General features: G+C 39.3%; 1 protein-coding gene across 19 annotated transcripts in view; it reads left to right on the top strand.

Annotated features, from left to right (window-relative positions):
- Swt1 (SWT1 RNA endoribonuclease homolog) overlaps window positions 1-17342 on the top strand; it is a 67724-nt gene extending 50382 nt beyond the window's left edge. For 6 of the 19 annotated variants that reach the window (XM_042258294.2, XM_076547597.1, XM_042258293.2 and 3 more), the window contains exons 18-20: window positions 3653-3719; window positions 9443-9507; window positions 16522-17342. In XM_042258294.2, coding sequence (XP_042114228.1) covers window positions 3653-3719; window positions 9443-9507; window positions 16522-16651 — 262 coding nt within the window. In that variant the 3' untranslated portion in view covers window positions 16652-17342. Of the gene's footprint in view, window positions 1-3652; window positions 3720-9442; window positions 9508-11034; window positions 11172-11787; window positions 11843-16521 lie in introns of those variants that run through there. The other 13 variants (XM_076547602.1, XM_042258296.2, XM_076547601.1 and 10 more) reach the window with 5 other exon arrangements.
- Window positions 17343-20448: the final 3106 nt, after the last annotated feature.

The raw sequence follows: 20448 nt of genomic DNA, 5'->3' as shown, positions 1-20448 counted from the left end.
TCCCCTGCTATATGGTGATTCCATTTAGATTTATTTTATACATGTGTATATTTTAAGAATCTTCTACCATAGTAGGCCCTCAAATGGCCCTTAGTGTTACCTATTCCTCCTAGTCTTCCCTCATTTATTCCCCTCCTGTCTCCATAACTATGTATTCTATTTCCTCTTACTTGGAAGATTCTCCCCCTGCCCCTGCCCCAGTCCCTTACTCTACACCTAACATCTATGGTTATATGGATTGTGATGTTTCTGTTGAAGACTTAAAAGTTAACATTCACATGTAAGAGAATATATACCATATTTGTCTTTTTAGATATGGGTTTCTGTTGAAGACTTAAAAGCTAACATTCACATGTAAGAGAATATATACCATATTTGTCTTTTTAGATATGGGTTATCTCACTGACGATTTTTTTATAGCTCCATCTGTTTACCTATGAGTTTCATGATTTAATTTCTTTAAATAGCTAAGTAATACTCAATTGTGTATATATACATATATATAACATGTATATATTATATGTATGTATGTATGTATATATATTAGTGTGACTGTGTGTGGTTTATGATTTATCTCTTTGGTTAGGAAGTTTATTTTATTTTATTTATTTTTTGAGATAGTGTTTCTCTGTACAGTCCTGACTATCTTGGAACTCACTCTGTAGACTAGGCTGGTCTTGAACTCAGAAATCCACCTGCCTCTGCCCATCAAATTCTGGGACTAAAGTTATGTGCCACCATCACCTGGCATGAGGTTGTATTTTAAAATTACTTGCTAGAAGAAAACCTTTTCCCATGAAACTGAAATTATTCAGATTTTTGTGTGTTTTAAAGATATACTGGATTATGTCCTTTCTAAGACAGCAGAGTACATTTTAGATTTTGACTATGTCCTATGAAATATTTATAAAAGCTTTCATAAACATAATAAAGACAAATAATCTACAAAGATACAGTTGAAAATTTGAGATCACGTAGCTTTCCTGTGATATTATGATTGGCAAAAACATGAGGGCCTAGGGATATTGTTGTGGTTAAAAGCTCTTTGGAATTTAAGAGTTAAAATGACTTGATTTTTTTTTTTTTAAAAGATTTATTTATTATGTATTCCTTCAGGTCAGAAGAGGGCACCAGATCTCATTACAGATTATTGTGAGCTGCCATGTGGTTGTTGGGAATTGAACTCAGGACCTCTGGAAGAGCAGCCAGTGCTCTTAACTGTTGAGCCATCTCTCCAGCCCCGATTTTTTTTTTTATTTATTAGTTACAGTATCAATGTAAAACCAATTGCTAAACGGTCTTATTAATAAAAACAAAACAAAACAAAACCCAGAGCCAGATGTTGGGTTGAAAACCAAGAGATCAGAGGAATAGGACAAGCCACAGCCAACCTCACCTTACTGACTCCTCAGCTTTCTGTATTCTTACACTTATATCCTTTCTGTGCCTGCCATCTCACTTCCTCTCCCTGCCCAGCTACATCACTTCCTCTTTCTGCCTAGCTCTGTCACTTCCTGTCTGTCTGTACAGACCTCCAGACCTTTATGGTTAGTTCTGGGATTAAAGTTGTGTGCCACCACGCCTGGCTGTGTTCCCAGTGTGGCCTCGAACTCACAGAGCTACAGATGGATCTCTGCCTCCCGAATGCTAGCATTAAAGGTGTGCGCTACCATTGTCAGACTTCTGTGTTTAATATAGTGGCTGGATTTTTCCTCTGATCTTCAGATAAGCTTTATCGGGGTACACAAATAAAATATCACCACAGTACCATTCATTTATTTTTGGCTTGCAACTAGGTAAAAGTGTTTGTGGTAGTAATGTTAGTGTTATAGCTTTGATAGATATTATTTTCTATATCCTAGATACTATTAAGGCTTTTCTGAGCCTGATATGGTGATGCAGGAATGAGAAATTAAAGGATAACTTCAGCTACGTAGTTCAAGCCCGTCTGAGCTACATGAAACTGTAGTTGTTTTTCACTCTTTGACTCTTTTCTCTTTGGAGGGCCCACCATCCAGCTCCCAAATGATCACACACCGAGACTTTTTCTTACTTATAATGGCCTTAGCTTGACTTACTTCTAGCCAGCTTTCCTTAAATTATCCCATCTGTCTTTTGCCTCTGGGCTTTTATCTTTTTCAATTTTGTATATCTTTATTTACTTCTTACTCTGTGTCTGTCTGTGTGGCTAGTCCTTGGTGTCCTCCTCCTCCCAGATTTCTCCTATTTATTCTCTCTACCTGCCAGCCATGTCTATCCTTTCTCCTGCCTCCCTATTGGCCATTCAGCTCTTTAGTAGACCAATCAGGTGTTTAGACAGGCATAGTAACACAGCTTCACAGAGTTAAACAAATGCAACATAAAAGAATTCAACACATTTTTGTATCATTAAACAAATATTCCATGGTGTAAACAAATGTGTCACATTTTTAACTAATATTCTACGTCATGAATCCCTGTCTCAAAAAGCTTTTCCAAACCCATGATAAATAAATAAGTGATAACAGTTTTCTATTGTATTGTATTGTATTGTATTGTATTTATTTATTTATTTATTATTTATTTATTTATTTTTGAGGCAAGAGTCAATAGCCCAGGGTCTCTGGAACTCACCGTGAAGCCAATACTAGTTTTAAACAGGAGGTAACCCCTCCCTTCCCGTTAATTTTCTACATATTGATGTTATAAGCATTAAAATCGTGTAAGAGTCTGGAGCAATGGTTCAATGATTATGCGCACTTGCTGCTCTTCCAGAGGACTGGGTTCAGTTCCCTGTACCCACATGGAGGCTCAGAACTGTATGTAACTCCGGTTCCAGGGGATACAGTGTCCTCTTTTGTCTTCCATTGACACCAGGCAGACATACATGCAGACAAAACACCCATAACCCTTAAACAAACAAACAAATAAATGGATGAATGAATGTATAAATAAATAAATGGATGAATGAGCTTAATATACAAAAAGAAAACCTAAATAAATAAACTTAGTATACAAAAAGAATACCTAACTATTAGAGGGTGGAAAATAATTGTCCTCTTTATTTTTATTCAAGACTTCTATCAGTTCTCATAGTCTGATTAACTATTGGTTTTCAGAGAGTACTGTACTGATAGCTCAGTGTTATTTGAATTTGACTATTGTCTTTTATGTGTCTGTTAGTTTTAATTGTTGTCTGTTTGAACTGGCTTACCATTATGCAGAAAGGAATCTTCAGCTTAAAAGATATGGAGTGTAAATTCACATTCCTATCTACCTTTTGAGAACTATGCATTATGATAACACAATACATGAATTATAATTTCACATGTAAGAATGTTTATGGCAGGTAGGCACAGTGGCACATGCCTATAATCTCAGTACCTGAGAGATGGGAACAGGAGGATTAGGAGTTTGAGGCCAGCCTGACTATATTTTCAGTTTGAAGCCAATCTGGTTACATCTGTCTCAGCAGGCTAAAAAGAATGTTTGTGATCAGTAATGTATAGGTATTAAACTAGCTGAAATATTTAAATGAATTGATCTCAGTTGTATTAAGTTAATGGTTTGAATAAACTTAATAAACATATAAGTTTAAAGGAGAAAATAAAAGCTATTTTTAAAAATAAATTTCCATGGTCCTTTTGTTAGTTTATTGTTTTTGTTGTTTTAGGATTTTGGCTCCTAATAGTAATTACCAAGATGTTGGGACTCTCTATAACTTCCTAATCAAGTATGAGGTATGAAAAATATTTATATATTGCTCATATAACATATTGTTTGAATATAAATAAATAGAGTCACATTGCTATTGATATTTTCTTTAAATGAAGGGGTTTTTTTGTACACAGGATCTTGCTGTTTTGTACAGGCTGACCTAAATTAAAACTTCAGAGTGTCATAAAAATTTGTGACGTTTGTTTTTCTACCTGTTTTAAAAAAAAAAGTATGTATTTAAGATATACAAGATAATCTTTTGGTTGGACATAGTAGCTCATGCCTGTAATCTCAGTACTCAGGAAGCTGAGGTCGGGAAATTGTCATGATTTAAAGACCACCATGGGCTACGTAGTAACTACCAGGTTAGCCTGGGCTGTGAGAGATCCTCTCTGAAAAAAACAAACAAAAGGGGGGCTCAGCAGTTACATATTGCTTGTAGGTCAGGCGGTTCACCGCTGCCTGTTACTCTCCAGTTCCAGGGATCCAGTGCCCTCTTCTGGCCTCTGGGCATTTGTGCTCCCAAAGACACATTAACATACTCATACACATACTCTAATTTTTTTTTTTTTTTTTTTTTTTGGTTTTTTTTCGAGACAGGGTTTCTCTGTGTAGCTTTGCGCCTTTCCTGGAGCTCACTTGGTAGCCCAGGTTGGCCTCGAACTCACAGAGATCCGCCTGGCTCTGCCTCCCGAGTGCTGGGATTAAAGGCGTGCGCCACCACCGCCCGGCTCTAATTTTTTTTTAATCTTAAAAAACTTAAGTATTTATTATTTTATTAGTCAAGTAAATAAACACACCTACCATCTTACGTAATATCCTTTTTAGTTGGCAATAAAACTAAAATTGACCTTTTTAACAAAAAGAAATCCTAAATTTAACAATGTTATTAACTACAGTCTTCATATTGTACAGTAGCTTGCTGCATTTCTTCATCTCTGTCTTCCTCTCCAGCCCACTCTTTACCAGTAACATATCCATTTTTTTTTTTTTTATATCTTGCTCCCTAAGTGAAATTGCAATCGAGTCCTGAAATATACTTGTTTCAACACAAAATTCTTTCTCATTAGGGAACTTTTAGCATTTTGGGCAGGTCATTGCTTCACTGTGGGAAGACTGCAGGATATTCTGTATCCCAGCTCCTCAGGTACTAAGTGCATGGAGCCATCCCAACTATAGTGGGATATAAATATTCTACCACCCTACCCTACTCACTTATCTAAATGGCCTCCAGAAAGGAAGAGCCATTTCTGCAAGGAAAAGTATGATTCAATTTTGTGTTCAGCAACAGCATAGACCCTAGACTAAGAGCTGAAATGAGGTTGCATTGTGTTTTCTAAATTGACTTCGTGTGTTTTCCTCATCATTGCTGATCCAAGGACAGTGCTTTATTGATTGTTAATTTCTGTTTGTTAATAGCTCTCTGCTGCTATTCTTTGTATATCCCTTCTCAATTTTATGTGTATGTGGTGGCTTTTGTTGTTGTGTGTTTGTTTTCTTAAATTTATTTTATTTCATGTGCATTGGTGTCTGCATATATATATGTCTGTGTGAGGATGTCAGATTCCCTGAAACTGAAGTAACACAGTTGTGAGCTATCGTGTGGGTGCTGGGAATTGAACCTGAGTAGTCTGGAAGAGCAGCAAATGCTCTTAACTGCTGAGCCATCTCTCCAGTCCTGTTAGTTTGTTTTTGAGACAGGGTCTTATGCTATAGCTTAGGCCAACCTGAAACTTAGTATATAGTTCAGACTCTTCTTAAACTCATGGTCATTTTACCTTACCTTCCTGAGTACTGGGATTATCAGCTTGTACCCCACTCCTAGCTTATGTGTTCTGTTCTTATAATGATCTCAGTGAAGGAGCAGCAGCACATGCTGGGCCTTCACACTATAGGGAGTCAAACTCCCTTGAATGTATTCCTTCACTTTCACCCCTGGTAAGCTCTTCATATAACTTTTTGTATGCCATATTGTCCATTAACAACCTAGTGAGACACTGGGCAAGCCACCGTTTAGTTTTTGTTTAGAATTTGTGCGTTTACACATTTACAGCATTTACACAGTACAGCATTTGGGAGGATGGGCAGGAGGATCAAGAGTTCAAGGCAGTCCTCAGCCACACTCAGTGAGTGAGTCTGGCCTGTATTACCCAAGACTACTCTGTGTCTGTCTGTCTGTCTGTCTGTCTGTCTGTCTGTCTGTCTGTCTCTCTCCCTCCCTCTCTCTCTAACACACATACACACACACACACACAAATATATATAAGTATATATAATGTATTCATGCATGGAGATGATATTTAACAGAGTAATGTAAAATGCTTCTGAGTAAAGAAAAAATGTCTTAAAAAAAAAAACATTTACTGATCTTATTTTATGTACATTGGTGTGACGGTGTCAGATTCCCTGGAACTGGAGTTACAGACAGTTGTGAGCTGCCATGTGGGTGCTGGGAATTGAACCCCGGTCCTCTGGAAGAGCAGCCAGTGCTCTTAACAGCTGAGCAATCTCTCCAGTTCCAGGAAAAATGTCTTAATAGTTTAAATTAATGAATATAGACTTCCTGAATATGTGCTTTAATTTTTATTAGTAAGCTAACTGACTGCTTTATAAGTTGTTTAATTTAATGTGGAGTCATGTTGCTTTTATACTGGATATTTCAGTATATGTGGATGGTTGATTTTAAAATTAAAGATTGGTTCTAGGTACTTTTTAAAATAAGATCTTTTAGAAACTTACGAATTATTTTGTATTCTTATTATATCAAGATCAAAATCAGTTGTTCAACTATTTTTTTTCCCTCCCAACCACAAACCAAACAGACTATTCTCTTCCTCCTATGATCAAACATCTGCAGCCTGTTGACATTGATGGTCTGTTTGGGTCGATACTTTACATCATCATGGGTCCTTGGGACAATCATCACGGGCCCTTGGGGCAAGGACAAAACATGAACAACAACAAAAACAAACAAACAAAAAACCTAGACTCATAATGGTTTAATTCTAGATGTATATTTAGAAGATTTTAAAATGATTTGTAAAACAAAAATTATAGGGCTGGGACTGGGTATGGTAGCTCATGCCTGTAATCTCAGCATTTAGAAGGCAGAAAGTCAGGTGGATCTCTGAGTTTAAGAAGAGCCTGGTCTATGTAGCAAGTTCCAGGACAGCCAGGGCTGCATGGTGAGTATCTCAGAACAGACATACAAACCAAAACCAAAACAAATAAACAAACAAAACCCCCTAAAGCTAATGGACTGGAGAGAGAGAGCAATGACTTAGTAGTTAAGAGCCAGTGTTTCTTTTGTAGAGGACCCAGATTTGGACCCTATATAGTGGCTCACAGCTATGACTGTAATTCTAGGGAATCCAGTACCCTCTTCTGGCCTCTTGAGGGCACCAGGGATGCACATGATGCTCATTCTTGTGTGCAAGCAAAACATTTGTGTACATTACATATAAAATAAGTAAATCTTAAATACAAAGACTACAGAGCTGGGAAATGGGTCAGTGGGTGAAGCACTTGACACACAAAAATGAGGACTGGACCCATGTCAAGGCCAGGTAGGCATGATAGCACTTTTATAATTCCAGCATGTGAGAGTCAGAGATGGGATCCTAGGAGCAAGCTGGCTGGATAGGTTCAAGTGAGAAATGCTGCCTCAATATATAAGAGGGAGAGCTGCTGGGCAGTGGTGGCGCACGCCTTTAATCCCAGCACTCGGGAGGCAGAGGCAGGCGGATCTTTGTGAGTTCAAGGCCAGCCTGGTCTACAGAGCAAGATCCAGGAAAGGCGCAAAGCTACACAAAGAAACCCTGTCTTGAAAAACCAAAAAAAAAAAAAAAAAAAAGAGGGAGAGCCACTGAAGAAGACATTTAATGTTAACCTCTAGCCTTCACACATATGTGCCCACTTGTGCACACACATAAACCACACAGATACACATGCAAAAAATAAAATAATTATAAATCACATAAAATTATGATAAACTGTACACTAATTTCACCAATCATTAAGTGTTATATTAAATATATGCATTACTAGAAATGTAATATAGACACATATTCCTCATTTTAGGCAAAATACTAGGATTGTATTAAAAGTATATATTTATTTATAAATTAAAAATACCTATCTTCCTCTCTGTTACATATTTTGGCAGTATTTAAGATCATACCTCGGGCCTTATGCATAGTAGGCAGGCATTCAACCAGTAAGGTACACCTCTGGCCCTAAAATAATTGTATTTAAAAATTATATATACTTAGAGTAAATGAAGCATTTCTTCATAAGTATGGGTAGTTTCTTATGAAAACATTGAAGAAAGTTATGGAATTTTTCAAGTAAGTAATAAATACCCTGACCTCTATAGATCATTTTTATGATAAGAACCTTTAAAGTAATATTAATTGAATCAGGGTAGGAATATTTTTACCCACCAAAAAACATGGACTAGCTAGTAAAACTTGAGTTTCTTTTATAGTGCTGGATTGTGTTCCAGGCCTCACACTACAGTGAGCTGCATCTGAAGCTCTTTACATAGTTTTGAAAGTAATTGAATAGAAAATAGTTTTATTGAGTTTCTCTCCACTCGTTCTGAATTTCTGAAAATTTAAATAATACTGTGTTGTTGGTTGATTTATCTGATTAAAAAAGAGAGAGAATTTACTACCCACTGAGATGATACTTGCTGGTGGGCAGTTTGCTGAAGAGGATGAGGCAGGAGGATTATAAATTAAGAACAGCTTAGGTGCACATTTAAAAGTGAAATTCTGCATGCTGGGGTGTAGCTCATTGGGTATATTTGGCTAGAAGGCCCTGGGTTCAGTCTCTAGCACCAAAACAAAAGACACACATAATTTCCCTCTACAAGTTTCAAGGTTCTTCTCCCTTGTACATAAATAAACACTTAATGATTGTCTGCATCAGTAGTAGGGAGCTTCAAGAACTAAAGACTGTAGGCCAGCTTGCTGTGCAAGCCTGGTGATGTGAGTTTCATTCCTGGAGCCCCAATGGAAAGTAGAGAACTGACTCAAAGTTGTCTTTTCACCCTGACATTTGCCTACACACTAATGATAAAATAAAATTTCAAAAAACAAGATTCCTTCATTTTGTGTTTCAGGTGTACAATGCTTTGAATGATGGACTTTCATATTTGTGGTTTTATGAATTGGGTCTTTGAATAACACTTTAAAATACAGGTTTTTAGGAAATGTCCATGGGCTGGAAGGTAGCTCTGGGGTACAGTATTTGCTTAGCATGCATAAAGCTCTGAGTTTGATACCTAGAACCATAAGGAAGGAGATAGAGAGGAAGAAAAGGAATGAATGAATGAAATGAATGAATGAGTGATGATGGGGGAAGGAAAGAGGGTGAGACAGAAATACCTATAAGTCAAACCTTTTCCTGAATCAGATCTTCCCCCATAGCTTACAGTATTTTTTTCTGTCCAGTTGAATACCAAAGTAATTTGCTTTTTAAAGATTCCAAGACAATCAGGTCCATCTTGCTTCTACTGTTTCTAGTTCTGAGACTAGATTGAGTTGTAGGAATGAAGTTTGCACATATTTGAGTATTAACATTATAGTCACCAAACTTCTTCCTATTAGTGTTTTAGTTGTCTTTTGGGTAGTGACTGAAGATCTGTGATTCTGCTCTTAGAATATGCCCCATTGGAATTATTCTTGCATCACTCATTTAGTTTAACATACCTCCTTAATAATTATATTTTGGTTCTTTTCAGGTAAACAAAAATGTCAAATTTACTGCCCAGGAACTTTATGATTGTGTTTCTCAGACTGAGTATCGGTAAGCACATCTATATGTAGATAATGAGACATCTAGAACAAACTTTTACCCTGTTTGCTATCACTGTGGGGAGGCAAGCCATCTTTTTATGGTGTATGTATGTGTGTGTCTGTGTTAACATGGGTGTGTAAGCTCATAGAGACCAGCAGTGCAGGTCAGCTGTCGCTCCACCTTATTTTTGAGATAAGTGTCTGGCCTGTGAGCTCTGGGGATCTGCCTGTCTCTGCTTCCATAGCATGAGGATTATAGGCAGATGCTGCTGTGCCTGGCTTTTTATGTGGAAGTTGGGAATCTGTATTCAGGTCCTCATGCAAGCACATTACTGAAGTCATCTCCCCAACCTCTCTTATGATTTTTTAACCTTTATTGATACAAAATACTTCATATATGTAAAAATCCTATGTTAATTTATCAGCTATCTAGTTTCAAGTGGTTTTCAAATGTTTGACCTCAAGATTCTTTTATGTATGCATGCATGTATGCATGATCTTTTTTATTTGCTCTGTGGCAAGGTCTCGCTGTATTGTCCAGACTGGTTTTGAACTTGTGAAAACCAACAAGTCCTCCTGTCTCAGCCTTCCTAATAGCTGGGACTATGGACATCTATTTTTATGGATTATTTGTTCATGTGGGCTGTATCTGTCTGTTCTATGTGAATTTAGAACTTTAGAGTGTTAGGTGGGCGTGGTATATACGTGTAATCTCAGCTGCTTGGAAGCCTGAGACATAAAGATCACATATTTAAGCCAGGCATGGCAACTTAATAAGACTATCAGAGGAAGAAAGTAGAAATATTTTTCATTTTAACTTGGACTCGGATAAATGGCTTTTATAGGCCCCAAGGAAGAACCACCTTGCAGTTAGGGAGTATCCAAAAATATAATGGGCTGCTTCTCATGTTTGTGAGGGTCCCATTACCAAGAGGTAAGTGCTCAAGAGAGCTGACTCACTGGAATTCAGAGAGAGTCTGGTTATCTGTCCACCAGGTGAGTCCTGAGGAAAGGAACTCAGGAACTCCATCACCACTGACTGCACTGAGCAGCCTCCTGCACGGACAGCTCACTGCAGGAACTGACTGAGTGGTTGGTGCCAGAACCCTGACTCACAGGAAGACCTCAGCACCACGAGGCTAAAGAGGGGAGGGGAAGGAAGGAAATGGAGGGTACAGAAATAGACTCGCTTACTGAAAGATACGTAGAGTAAGTGACCATGGATAGGAATATGGACCTGCCCTTTTTGTTTTATTTTAGATTTTATAAGAAAACATTTTCATCTCTGCAGTTTTGAACCTTGTGCAAGGCTTTTCTGAAAAAAAAAAAAAATTGAGTAGTTGTGAAGGATTGGCAGCAAAATCACAATTTTAAGTATAGGAAGTAGACTTAGAGTAACTCAAAGCCAAAATTTTTTTAAATAATATTTTTATTCTTTGAAAATTTGAGCAGTATATTTTGATCATATTCACCCCTCCTACCTTCCTACTTAACCCAACTTCATGTGTTTCTCTCTCCCTCTCCTTCTCTCATCAAGTCCAGTATGTGTTGGCCAACTACTCTTGAGTGTGGGACCTACCATGGAATGTGGTAATATAGAGGTCACACCATTAAAGAAATACTGGTTTTGCCTTTCCTGACAACTCTCAAATGCCAACAACTCCTCATAGAAGGGTGAGACTATGTGCCCATACCTCCCTCCCTGCATACTTTGATTTTGTCTGCCTAGAGCTTGTGCAAGTCTTGTCTCTGCTGTCCCAGTCTCTGAGTTCGTATGTGCCTCTGCCCTGTTATGTATAGAAAACACCATTTCTTTGACATCATCTACTGTCTCTGACTCTTACAATCTTCCTGTCCTCTTCCTCAAAGATCCATGAACCTTAAAAGGGGAGGGTATGTTAGATATGTCCCATTTAGGGCTGAGTACTTCCTAAGGCTTTTATTCTCTGCATGTTGACCATTGTGGTTCTCTGGGTTGATCCCGATCGCCTGCATTACGAAGCTTCTCTGATGAGAGCTGAGACAAGCATTTGACTGTGGTATAGCAATAAGTCATTAGGAGTCATTTTAATGCTGTGTCCATTTAGCAGAACTACTATTAGCAGGTTTTCTACAATTAACAGTGCCAGGTGTGGGTCCATCTTCTGGAACAGGCCTTATATCCATCCAGAATTTGGTTTGTTACCACATAACATTCATGCCAATGGGCGTATTTTGCCAGGCAAGTCATTATTGTAGCTCAAAGGGCTCATGGCTGAGTGAGATTGACGATACTTTTCTCCTCTGGTAGCATGCCTAGCACCTTCCAGCCATGTAAAAGCCAACCAGTTGGATGAAACTTCCAGGTCAGTACCCACTTGACTTCTTGATGTTTATGACTCAGTTATATGATGTTTCCAGCAATAGGATCTTACTGTCAAATTCTGGAGGGTAACCAAGAACAGTGCCAGTAGTCTATAATGTTTAGGGGTCTATTGGATCCCATTGGCTAACAACTTAAAAAGAAGTAACTCATCCCTGGCAGTGGGTTTTTATTTGGTAGCACATGGTATCTAGTTCAGGTGTTGTACTCTCATTATTAGGATAACTCCATTTAAATTCCTTTTACGCGTATATGTATGTATGTATGTGTGTGTATATATATGTATGTGTGTGTGTGTATAATCTTAGGAAGCTTCCAATGTAGTAGGTTTTCATACGGCTTTTTAAAAAGGTGGTTAGTATTAGTTAATCCTCTCCATATTCTCTCCTCCGACCATCCCTCCCATCCTCTACCCACAACTGGATTTTAGTCAGTCTCTAAGAAGCCATACATCCTCAGGAAGTGGGGCTTGTTCTTATACAGTGTATTTACTTTTTGTTGTCTCTCCTTCCTCTCATGGAATCCTGAGTTCTGACTAGTTCTTTTTCCCTTAGTATCTATCCTACATCAAGGGATCCATCTGTGGGAGGAGAGGTAGCTATAGTCCTCTCCAACACTGTGGACATGGCTCTGAGCCATTCCAGAAGCCAAGGAAGTAATTACATTTTTTTTTTTTTTTTTTTTAATCTTTCAAGACAGGATTTTTCTGTGTAATAGCCCTGGCTGTCTTGGAGCTCACTTTGTAGATCAGGCTGGCCTCTACCTTCTGAGTGCTGGGATTAAAGGCATGAGCTACCACACTTGGCTTGTAATGACATTCTTAGTATATTGAAGATAACTACCCTTTCTTGAATACCTAACATGCCAGAGATTATATTAGATAACTGAGTGTTCTTCCTGAACTTAGAGAGACCATCTCTTAGTTGGAGATATGTTAAATACAATGCTTTGGTGCTCTAAAACTAGGGGTCTTGTAATTTGTAGCCCTCTGTTAGCTTCTGACAAGTCAACTGGATTCATCTCTCAAATTTTCCTTTTAAAGATTTATATATTATGTATACAGTGTTCTGTCTGCATGTATGCCTGCATGCCAGAAGGGGGCATCAGATCTCATTACAGATGGTTGTGAGCTGCCATGTGGTTGCTGGGAATTGAGCTCAGCACCTTTGGAAGAGCAGTTAGTACTCTTCACCTCTGAGCCATCTCTTTAGCCCCCTCATATGAAAAATAAATTAGAGCTGGAAAGATGGTTCAGCAGTTAAGAATACTCATTTCTCTTTTAGAGGACCTGATTTTTGTTTTCAGAACATAAGTTGGGTGGCTTACAACCCCCTGTTAACTCCATCAGTATCCTCCTCTGGCTTTTGGGCTCCCACACAAATAAACATATACACATATGTAGCAGGTTTTTTCTTTAGGGCCACCAACCAGCTCCCAAATCATGACACAGAGACTTAATAGTTATGAATGCTCGGCCTTATCTTATGCTTGTCCCACTAGCTCTTAGAACTTAACCTCTTTCTCTTCATCTACGTTTTGTCTTAGGGCTTTTTTTATCTTTCTTTCCTTCTGTATGTCCTATTTCACTGCCTTTTGTGTCTAGCTGGCTGGTGACTGCCTGGCTTCTGGACCAGTGCATGTCCCTCTCTTTCTCCCTTGTTCTCTCCTGCTTCTCTTTCGAGCCTAGATTTCTCCTCCTACATATTCTCTCTGCCCACTTGCCCCTGCTATCCTAGCTATTGGCCATTCAGCTCTTCATTAGACCAGTCAGGTGCCTTAGACAGGCAAGGTGAAACAGCAACACATCTTTACATAATTAAGCAAGTATAGCATACTTTTTTTTTCCATCACAGGCAATTTATTTTGTTCTATTCATTCACAGTTAATACAGAAAATACTTGGAAACATTTCCATATAATATTTGACACAGAAATCATCAAATAGAAGTATACAATTATAACATATTTTTAATATATATATTATACATATTATAACTATAACATATAGTTAAAGTAATATTCTGCAACTTAAACAAATGTAACACATTTTTGCCTAGTAAAAGAAATACTCTATAACACACATAAGTAAAAATAATCCTTTTTAAAAGTAATTTTAAAAATTGTGATGTTTGCATGGAGTATATTAGGCATGACTTTCTCCTTTCCACATTTTTTGTTTATTTTGAGACAGGGTCTCACTGTGTAGCCTTGGCTGGCCTAGAACTCACTATTAGACCAGACTGGCATCAAAGTCAAATAGACCCACTTGTCTCTGCCTCTGTCTCTCAAGTGCTGAGATTAAAAGGTGTGTATCACTACTTCCAGCATATCCACCTTTGGTTTAGATTTATGAATATTCATTTAATTGCTAGTTGGCTTACACCAGTAATTTGGGATGAGGAAGTGCATAGGTCAGAGGACAGTTCTCTCTTAATACCGTGTGGATTCTGGAGACCACTCAGGTCATCAGGCTTAGCAGCAAGCTTACCCACTGGAGCCATCGTGCTGGCCCACCCACAGCCTTTTTAAGAGTGGCAGCATAGCAACTTGTCTTTTCTCAAGTGTCCGTTTATGGTGATATTTTATTTGTACTGAAATTGATTTTATTTGTATGTTAATAAATAAAGTTGCCTGGGGGTCAGAGCTAATAGCAAGCCATAGCAGAAGCACTTAATCCCAGCACTTGGGAGGCAGAGCTAGGCGGATCTCTGAGTGTTCAGGGATACAGCCAGCATGGAGACACGGGCCTTTAATCTCAATACCAACCATAGAAGACCTGGAGGTCTGTATAGACAGGCAGTGACAAGGAGGTCATGTGGTTGGGTTTACAACCAATGAGAAGGCAGAACAGAAAGTCAGTAAAAATACAGACACACAGGAAGTAGCTCTCTTTCTGAGGAGAAGGACAAAAGTGGCAGGAAGGGTAAGAAAGGCGGTTTGAAGTCTCAGCTCTCAGCTCTGACCTCTTGGGCTTTTAATTCAGTGTATTTGGTTCTGTTTCTTATTTAATAGGATGGTTACATCTACATCTGTTCTTTCAGGAAGTGAACTCCATAGTTCACCTTTAGCTAACTCTCCAACAGAAGTAGATACAGTATAGCCATCTGTCCTACAGTGTCACCCCCTGATGACCTCTAAACATAAGCTAGGAGAGGTCTTTCAGAGAATAAGGTAGGAAATTAGGCTGTTTAACACACAGTATTCTACTTAAACATTTGACTGCTTATTTATAGAGGTCTGTCATGGGAACTCTCATTTTTAAATTCTAGGAATTACAGCTAGAAGTCTTCTCAGTTGGGTACTTAATCTGTACTCACTGGGAGGCTGTGGCACAGGCCTTTAATCCTAGCACTCAGGAGGCAGAGCAGGCGGATCTCTGTGAGTTTGAGGCCAGCCTGGTCTACAGAATGAGCTCCAGGACAGATACCAAAGCTATACAGAGAAACCCTGGGGGGGGGGGGAGGGGGATCTGTGCTCTTTGCTAAGGAGAGCATTTTCTCTCAAATTGTCACATCATATTAAGAATATTGGCTGGTGGAACACTTGTCTCACATGCAAAGTCTAGATTTAATCATCAGTACTGTCAAAAAGAATTCTTAATATATCCTAGGGAAATGGACACAATACATTTAAAAGATTTCTGTACTTTCATATTTAGTTGGAGTAGCCAAGATATGAATCAGTCTAAATGCCTACCAGCTAATGAATAGATAAGGGAAATGCTCTGTGGAATACTGTGTAGCCTTTGAAAAGAAGGAAGTCCTGTTGTTGCAGCCACATGGATGGACCTGGGCACCCATATGTTGAGTGTCTTATGATAACAGGAAAACAGATACTGTATGGTTTGCTTTTTTGCAGAGCCAAAATAGTGGGATCCAGAAAGAGGCAGGAAAGTGGTGGGCACAGGGCCTGGACAAGTAGTGGTTGATGGGTGGGTGGATGTTAATTAAGGACACAAAATTTTAGTTATGAGTAGTTAAATACTTCAATTCCATGATGTATACATATTTCAAAACATACCATATACAGTAAATATCTACAATTGTTATTTTTGTTGTGTGTTTGTTTTGAGATAGGAACTCATTAAGTATGGCAGACTGGCCTTGAATTTGAGGATTTTCCGGCTTTAGCCTCTCATGAACCACCACACCCAATTTAAGAATAGTGTCTGTGTGTGTGTGTGTGTGTGTGTGTGTGTGTGTGTGTGTGTGTGTGTACCATAGCACACATGTGAAGGTAGAGGACAATTTGGAGAATCACTTCTTTCCTTCTATGTGGTTCCAGGGGTCAAATGTGTGGGGGTAGGCTGGAGAGATGGTGCAGGGTTAAGAGGTCATATTGCTTTGGAAAGGCCTAGAGTTCAGTTGCCAGTACTCAACTTGGTCAGCCAACAACCACCTGTTAACTCCGCTCCCAGGGAATCTGACACACTCTTCTGGCTTCTGTGGGTACTACATTCACATGCATAAGTCCACACATAGACATACATGTATACATACAGTCATAAATAAATATTTCTTGAGATGCAGTATATAGCTCTGGCTAGACTGGAACTCATTACATAGACCAGGTTGCCTGGAACTCAGATACCTGCCTGCTTCTGCCTGTGGAGTCCTGGGATTTTTGACTGTCCTCTGGTGATTTACCCTTCTTTTTCCCGTAGGGAAAAATTAGCCATTGGATGCCGCCAACTGATTGAGATGGAGTATACCATGCAGCAGTGCAATGCATCTGTCTATATGGAGGCCAAAAACAGAGGATGGTGTGAAGACATGTTCAACAGCAGGACCTAAGTTCTTGAGGAATGATATCTATCATCATGAGTAACACAGTAACTTTCAAAATGGTTGCTTTTTTTTTTAACCAAACCTAGGATAATTACAAAAAATCTTTCAGAGTTGACAATACTTCCTACCTCTAAAGACAGGAGAGCCATCTTCTTAGTGTTCCTGGGCAGGAATCACTGTGACATGATGGCAGCCCACAGCCTCATTATCTCTCCTAACCCTGACTGAATGTGGGCATATGAGCAGACACTGCCACGCCCTAAGACTTAAGACATGACCATGCTACCACATTCCATGAATGGGCTGCTTTCGTGAACAAACTGTCATTTATTTAAAACTGGTGGGGAAACCCACCACCTCCTTCAGGGATATGAAGTAGAATTTTGATCTAGCACCTTCTCTGTGGCTGCTTTGGGGGCTTGCGTTATTTTTCTTTGCATTTCCAGTGGGGGAGAGCCCCTCTGAGGTTTCCCCTTAAACATGAAGCAGTATGGATTTGGGGAATTAGAGGGCAGGGGCTGCTGTTTGCCCCTACCTAAAACTCAAGTGTTTAAATTGACTTAGTTACACCTTAAGTTGGAAATCCTTGTTTACTGGAGTGTATTATGCTTTTGTTAATAGATTAGATTAAATCAGATTTGATATTCTATAATAAATGTTTATTTTTAAATAGCAATAAATAACTTATTTTTAGTAATATTTTGTTTTTCACTTTACTTCCAAATACTTTCTGAAAAGAGTATATGGTGTGATTATAAAAGTGAGTCTTTCCAGTAAAAAGACTTGACTCTGGACATGCAGTAGTAGTTGGTACTCAGCTGTATGTTTGCAAGGCTAGAAAACCCACATGTTAAAGTTTGTGGACAGGTGAGTGTTCCAGCAGAACCATGAGCCTCTAGATGGCTAGAAGCTTCAGCATGCAAGGAGGTTTTTTTTCTTAGTTTTTAAGACTAGGGTATTGATACATAGCCCTGGCTGGCCGGAAAAGTCAGTCTGACCTTGAACTTGTGGCAGTTTTCCTGCTTTGTCTCCACAAGGCTAGCATTATAGGCATGCACACTACCATGCTGACTTCAGTAAACGTGCTTGCCATGAAAGCATGAGGACCTGAATGCAGATTCCCAGCTTCCACATAAAAAGCCAGGCACAGCAGCATCTGCCTATAATCCTCATGCTATGGAAGCAGAGACAGGCAGATCCCCAGAGCTCACAGGCCAGACACTTATCTCAAAAGTAAGATGGAGAGTGATTGAGTCACTTCCTAAGAAAGGTTCCCTCAGTGACCCTTAATCTCACCGATTCATCGGGACTGTCCAGCAAGCCTCAGGGATTCTCCTGTCTACTTTCCCTGCACTAACATTACAAGTATGCACCATTACTGGCTTTCTCAACTTGGTGCTGAGTATCACACTTTTTTTTTTTTTAATGTGGTACAAGTAATGTTGAATCCCTTAGGGAAGGCAACATTTGAGGGTGCTTTTGACTCCAGTAGAATGTCGTTTATGGGGCACATACCAAGATCTATTAGGCAATGAATTGAGTTTATAAAGTGGCTTGTTACCCAGTGCATACCACGTAGTTTTCACATCTAAGTAGTCAGTTTGTCAGCACTGACTATTGTATGACTACAACTGGTCATGCTGAATTAAACACAGGATAGTGTGGTTCCCTCATGAATGGATCCTATGAGCAATGAAAATACAGGGTGGCTGGCTTGTCCAGTCTCTGGATTGCAAGTGCTTTGAGTGGCACTTTGTAGTGTACAAATTTGTCTGAATACTTGGTAGAGAAGGTCATTCATCCCAGCCTATCATGATGATTCCAGCCTGAAAAGCACTCCACCAAACAGGTGGGCCAGGAAGTTGTCAAGTCGGAGGATTCGAACACTGACCTGGGCTCTGAGAATTGACCAAGACACTAGATAAACATGGATTGACTGGTAAAACTGCTCCATTAAAATGACATTCAAAATGCTGAGAAAGTAGCACTCAGGTCTGTCTTCTCTGAGACAAACGAAGACCTACAATGTCAAAGTGAAATAACTATCTATGAAGTTCTAATCTGCAGTCACAATTGTCCAAGCCCTGTGCAAGTCCAGTGTTACAGACTTCAGTTCTTTAGTCAGTTTTCCTTGACCCCAAAAACAGTGCTGGGTACCAAACCAGAATATCCTCTCCTAGAAAGGAAGTAGAAATTTCTGCTTTTGTAAAATTAGGTTGGATAAATGCCTAAAATGGAACCAAATGCCTATGCATGGAGTTTTCAAAAAATATATTTTGATTGTATAATAACTATTTTGCCTGCATATGTGTGTGTATGACAGGTATATGTCTGGTGCACACAGAAGTCAGAAGAGGGCAGTGTATACCTTGGAACTGTACTTAAAGACAGTTGTGAGCCAATATGTGGGTACTGGGAATCAAACCTGGGCTCTTTGTAAAAGCTGTAGGTGCTCTTAATCTCTGAGCCATCTCTCCAGTATAGAATTTTTATTTGAGGCAGGGTTAGGTATTTGGTAAAGGCTGGCTATGCTCACATATAATACCCAAGGTGAGAAAGCCAGTAATGGTGCAAACCTGGAATCCCAGTACTGGGGAAGCAGACAGGAGAATCCCTGAGGCTTGCTGGACAGTCCAGCTGAATCAGTGAGCTTAAGGTTCACTGAAGGATGAGCTGGAGAGATGGCTCAGAGGTTAAGAGCACTGACTGCTCTTCCAGAGGTCCTGAGTTCAATTCCCAGCACCCACATGATGGCTCACAACCATCTGTAATGGGATCTGGTGCCCTCTTCTGGCCTGTAGTCATACATGCTATATACACAATAAATAAATAAATCTTTAAAAAAAAAAAAAGGTTCACTGAAGGAACTTTGTCTCAGGAAGTGGGAGGAATGTAGTCCATGTTGACCCCTGTTCTACACACACACACACACACACACACACACACACACACACACACACACACACACACACACACACACATCCATGGAGGTCAGGCATGGTGGCTCACACCTATAGTCCAGACCCTCAGAAGGAAAGGGTAAGAAGATTACCACAAGTTTGAGACCAGCCTGGTATACATAGTTTTGTCCAGAGGCTAGCCACAGCTATAACGCAAGACTGATGGCTTAACAACCATCTATAATTTCAGTTCCAGGGAACTGCACCTCACTTTTGGCTTCTGGCTGGCATGCACCTGGTACACAGGTATATGTGCAGACAAAACATTCCCATGTATAAAATTGAAAAACAAAAATGTCCATGAAGCTGTGTGGCACAACTAATCCCAGCACTCAGGAGGCTGAGGCAGGATTGCTATTAGTTCAAGGCTAGCTTGGGCTGCGTGAAAGTCACTCAGATCTCAACTACTCCTTCCTTAATACACCCTCTCCACCTGGCTGGGATTACAGTAGGCTGTGGCACCACACTGGGTTTTGTAGCGTGGGAAGGATGGAGTGCAGGTCGTCCTGCAAGCAAGCAAGCATTCTACCAACTTAACTGTACCTTAGCCCCACGATTCAGTTTTAACATCGTTTTTTTGAGTTTTAATCTCTTTTCAACCTCTACAACTCTACTGTAAACTAATGGTTACAAGCTAAACTATCACCTCAATACAGATGCCTCCAAGGTAAGAATAACTAGTTCCCTAGTGAGGTAGAATATAAACTTGCCCTACCTTCCTTCTGAGCCTACTTGAACTACTTTATGGGTTAAGCTAGGGAAAAAAAAAAATCCCCTTGTAGAATTCTGTGAGCTTTATTGAATACATAATCGTGTAATCACTAATTCATTCAAGTCAGAAGT

Source organism: Peromyscus maniculatus, chromosome 11, assembly GCF_049852395.1.
Source record: "Peromyscus maniculatus bairdii isolate BWxNUB_F1_BW_parent chromosome 11, HU_Pman_BW_mat_3.1, whole genome shotgun sequence".
In the NCBI taxonomy this organism is placed as follows: domain Eukaryota; kingdom Metazoa; phylum Chordata; class Mammalia; order Rodentia; family Cricetidae; genus Peromyscus; species Peromyscus maniculatus.
The sequence above is the reverse complement of the archived record's forward strand: the minus strand, read 5'-3'. Positions and strand labels throughout refer to the sequence as shown.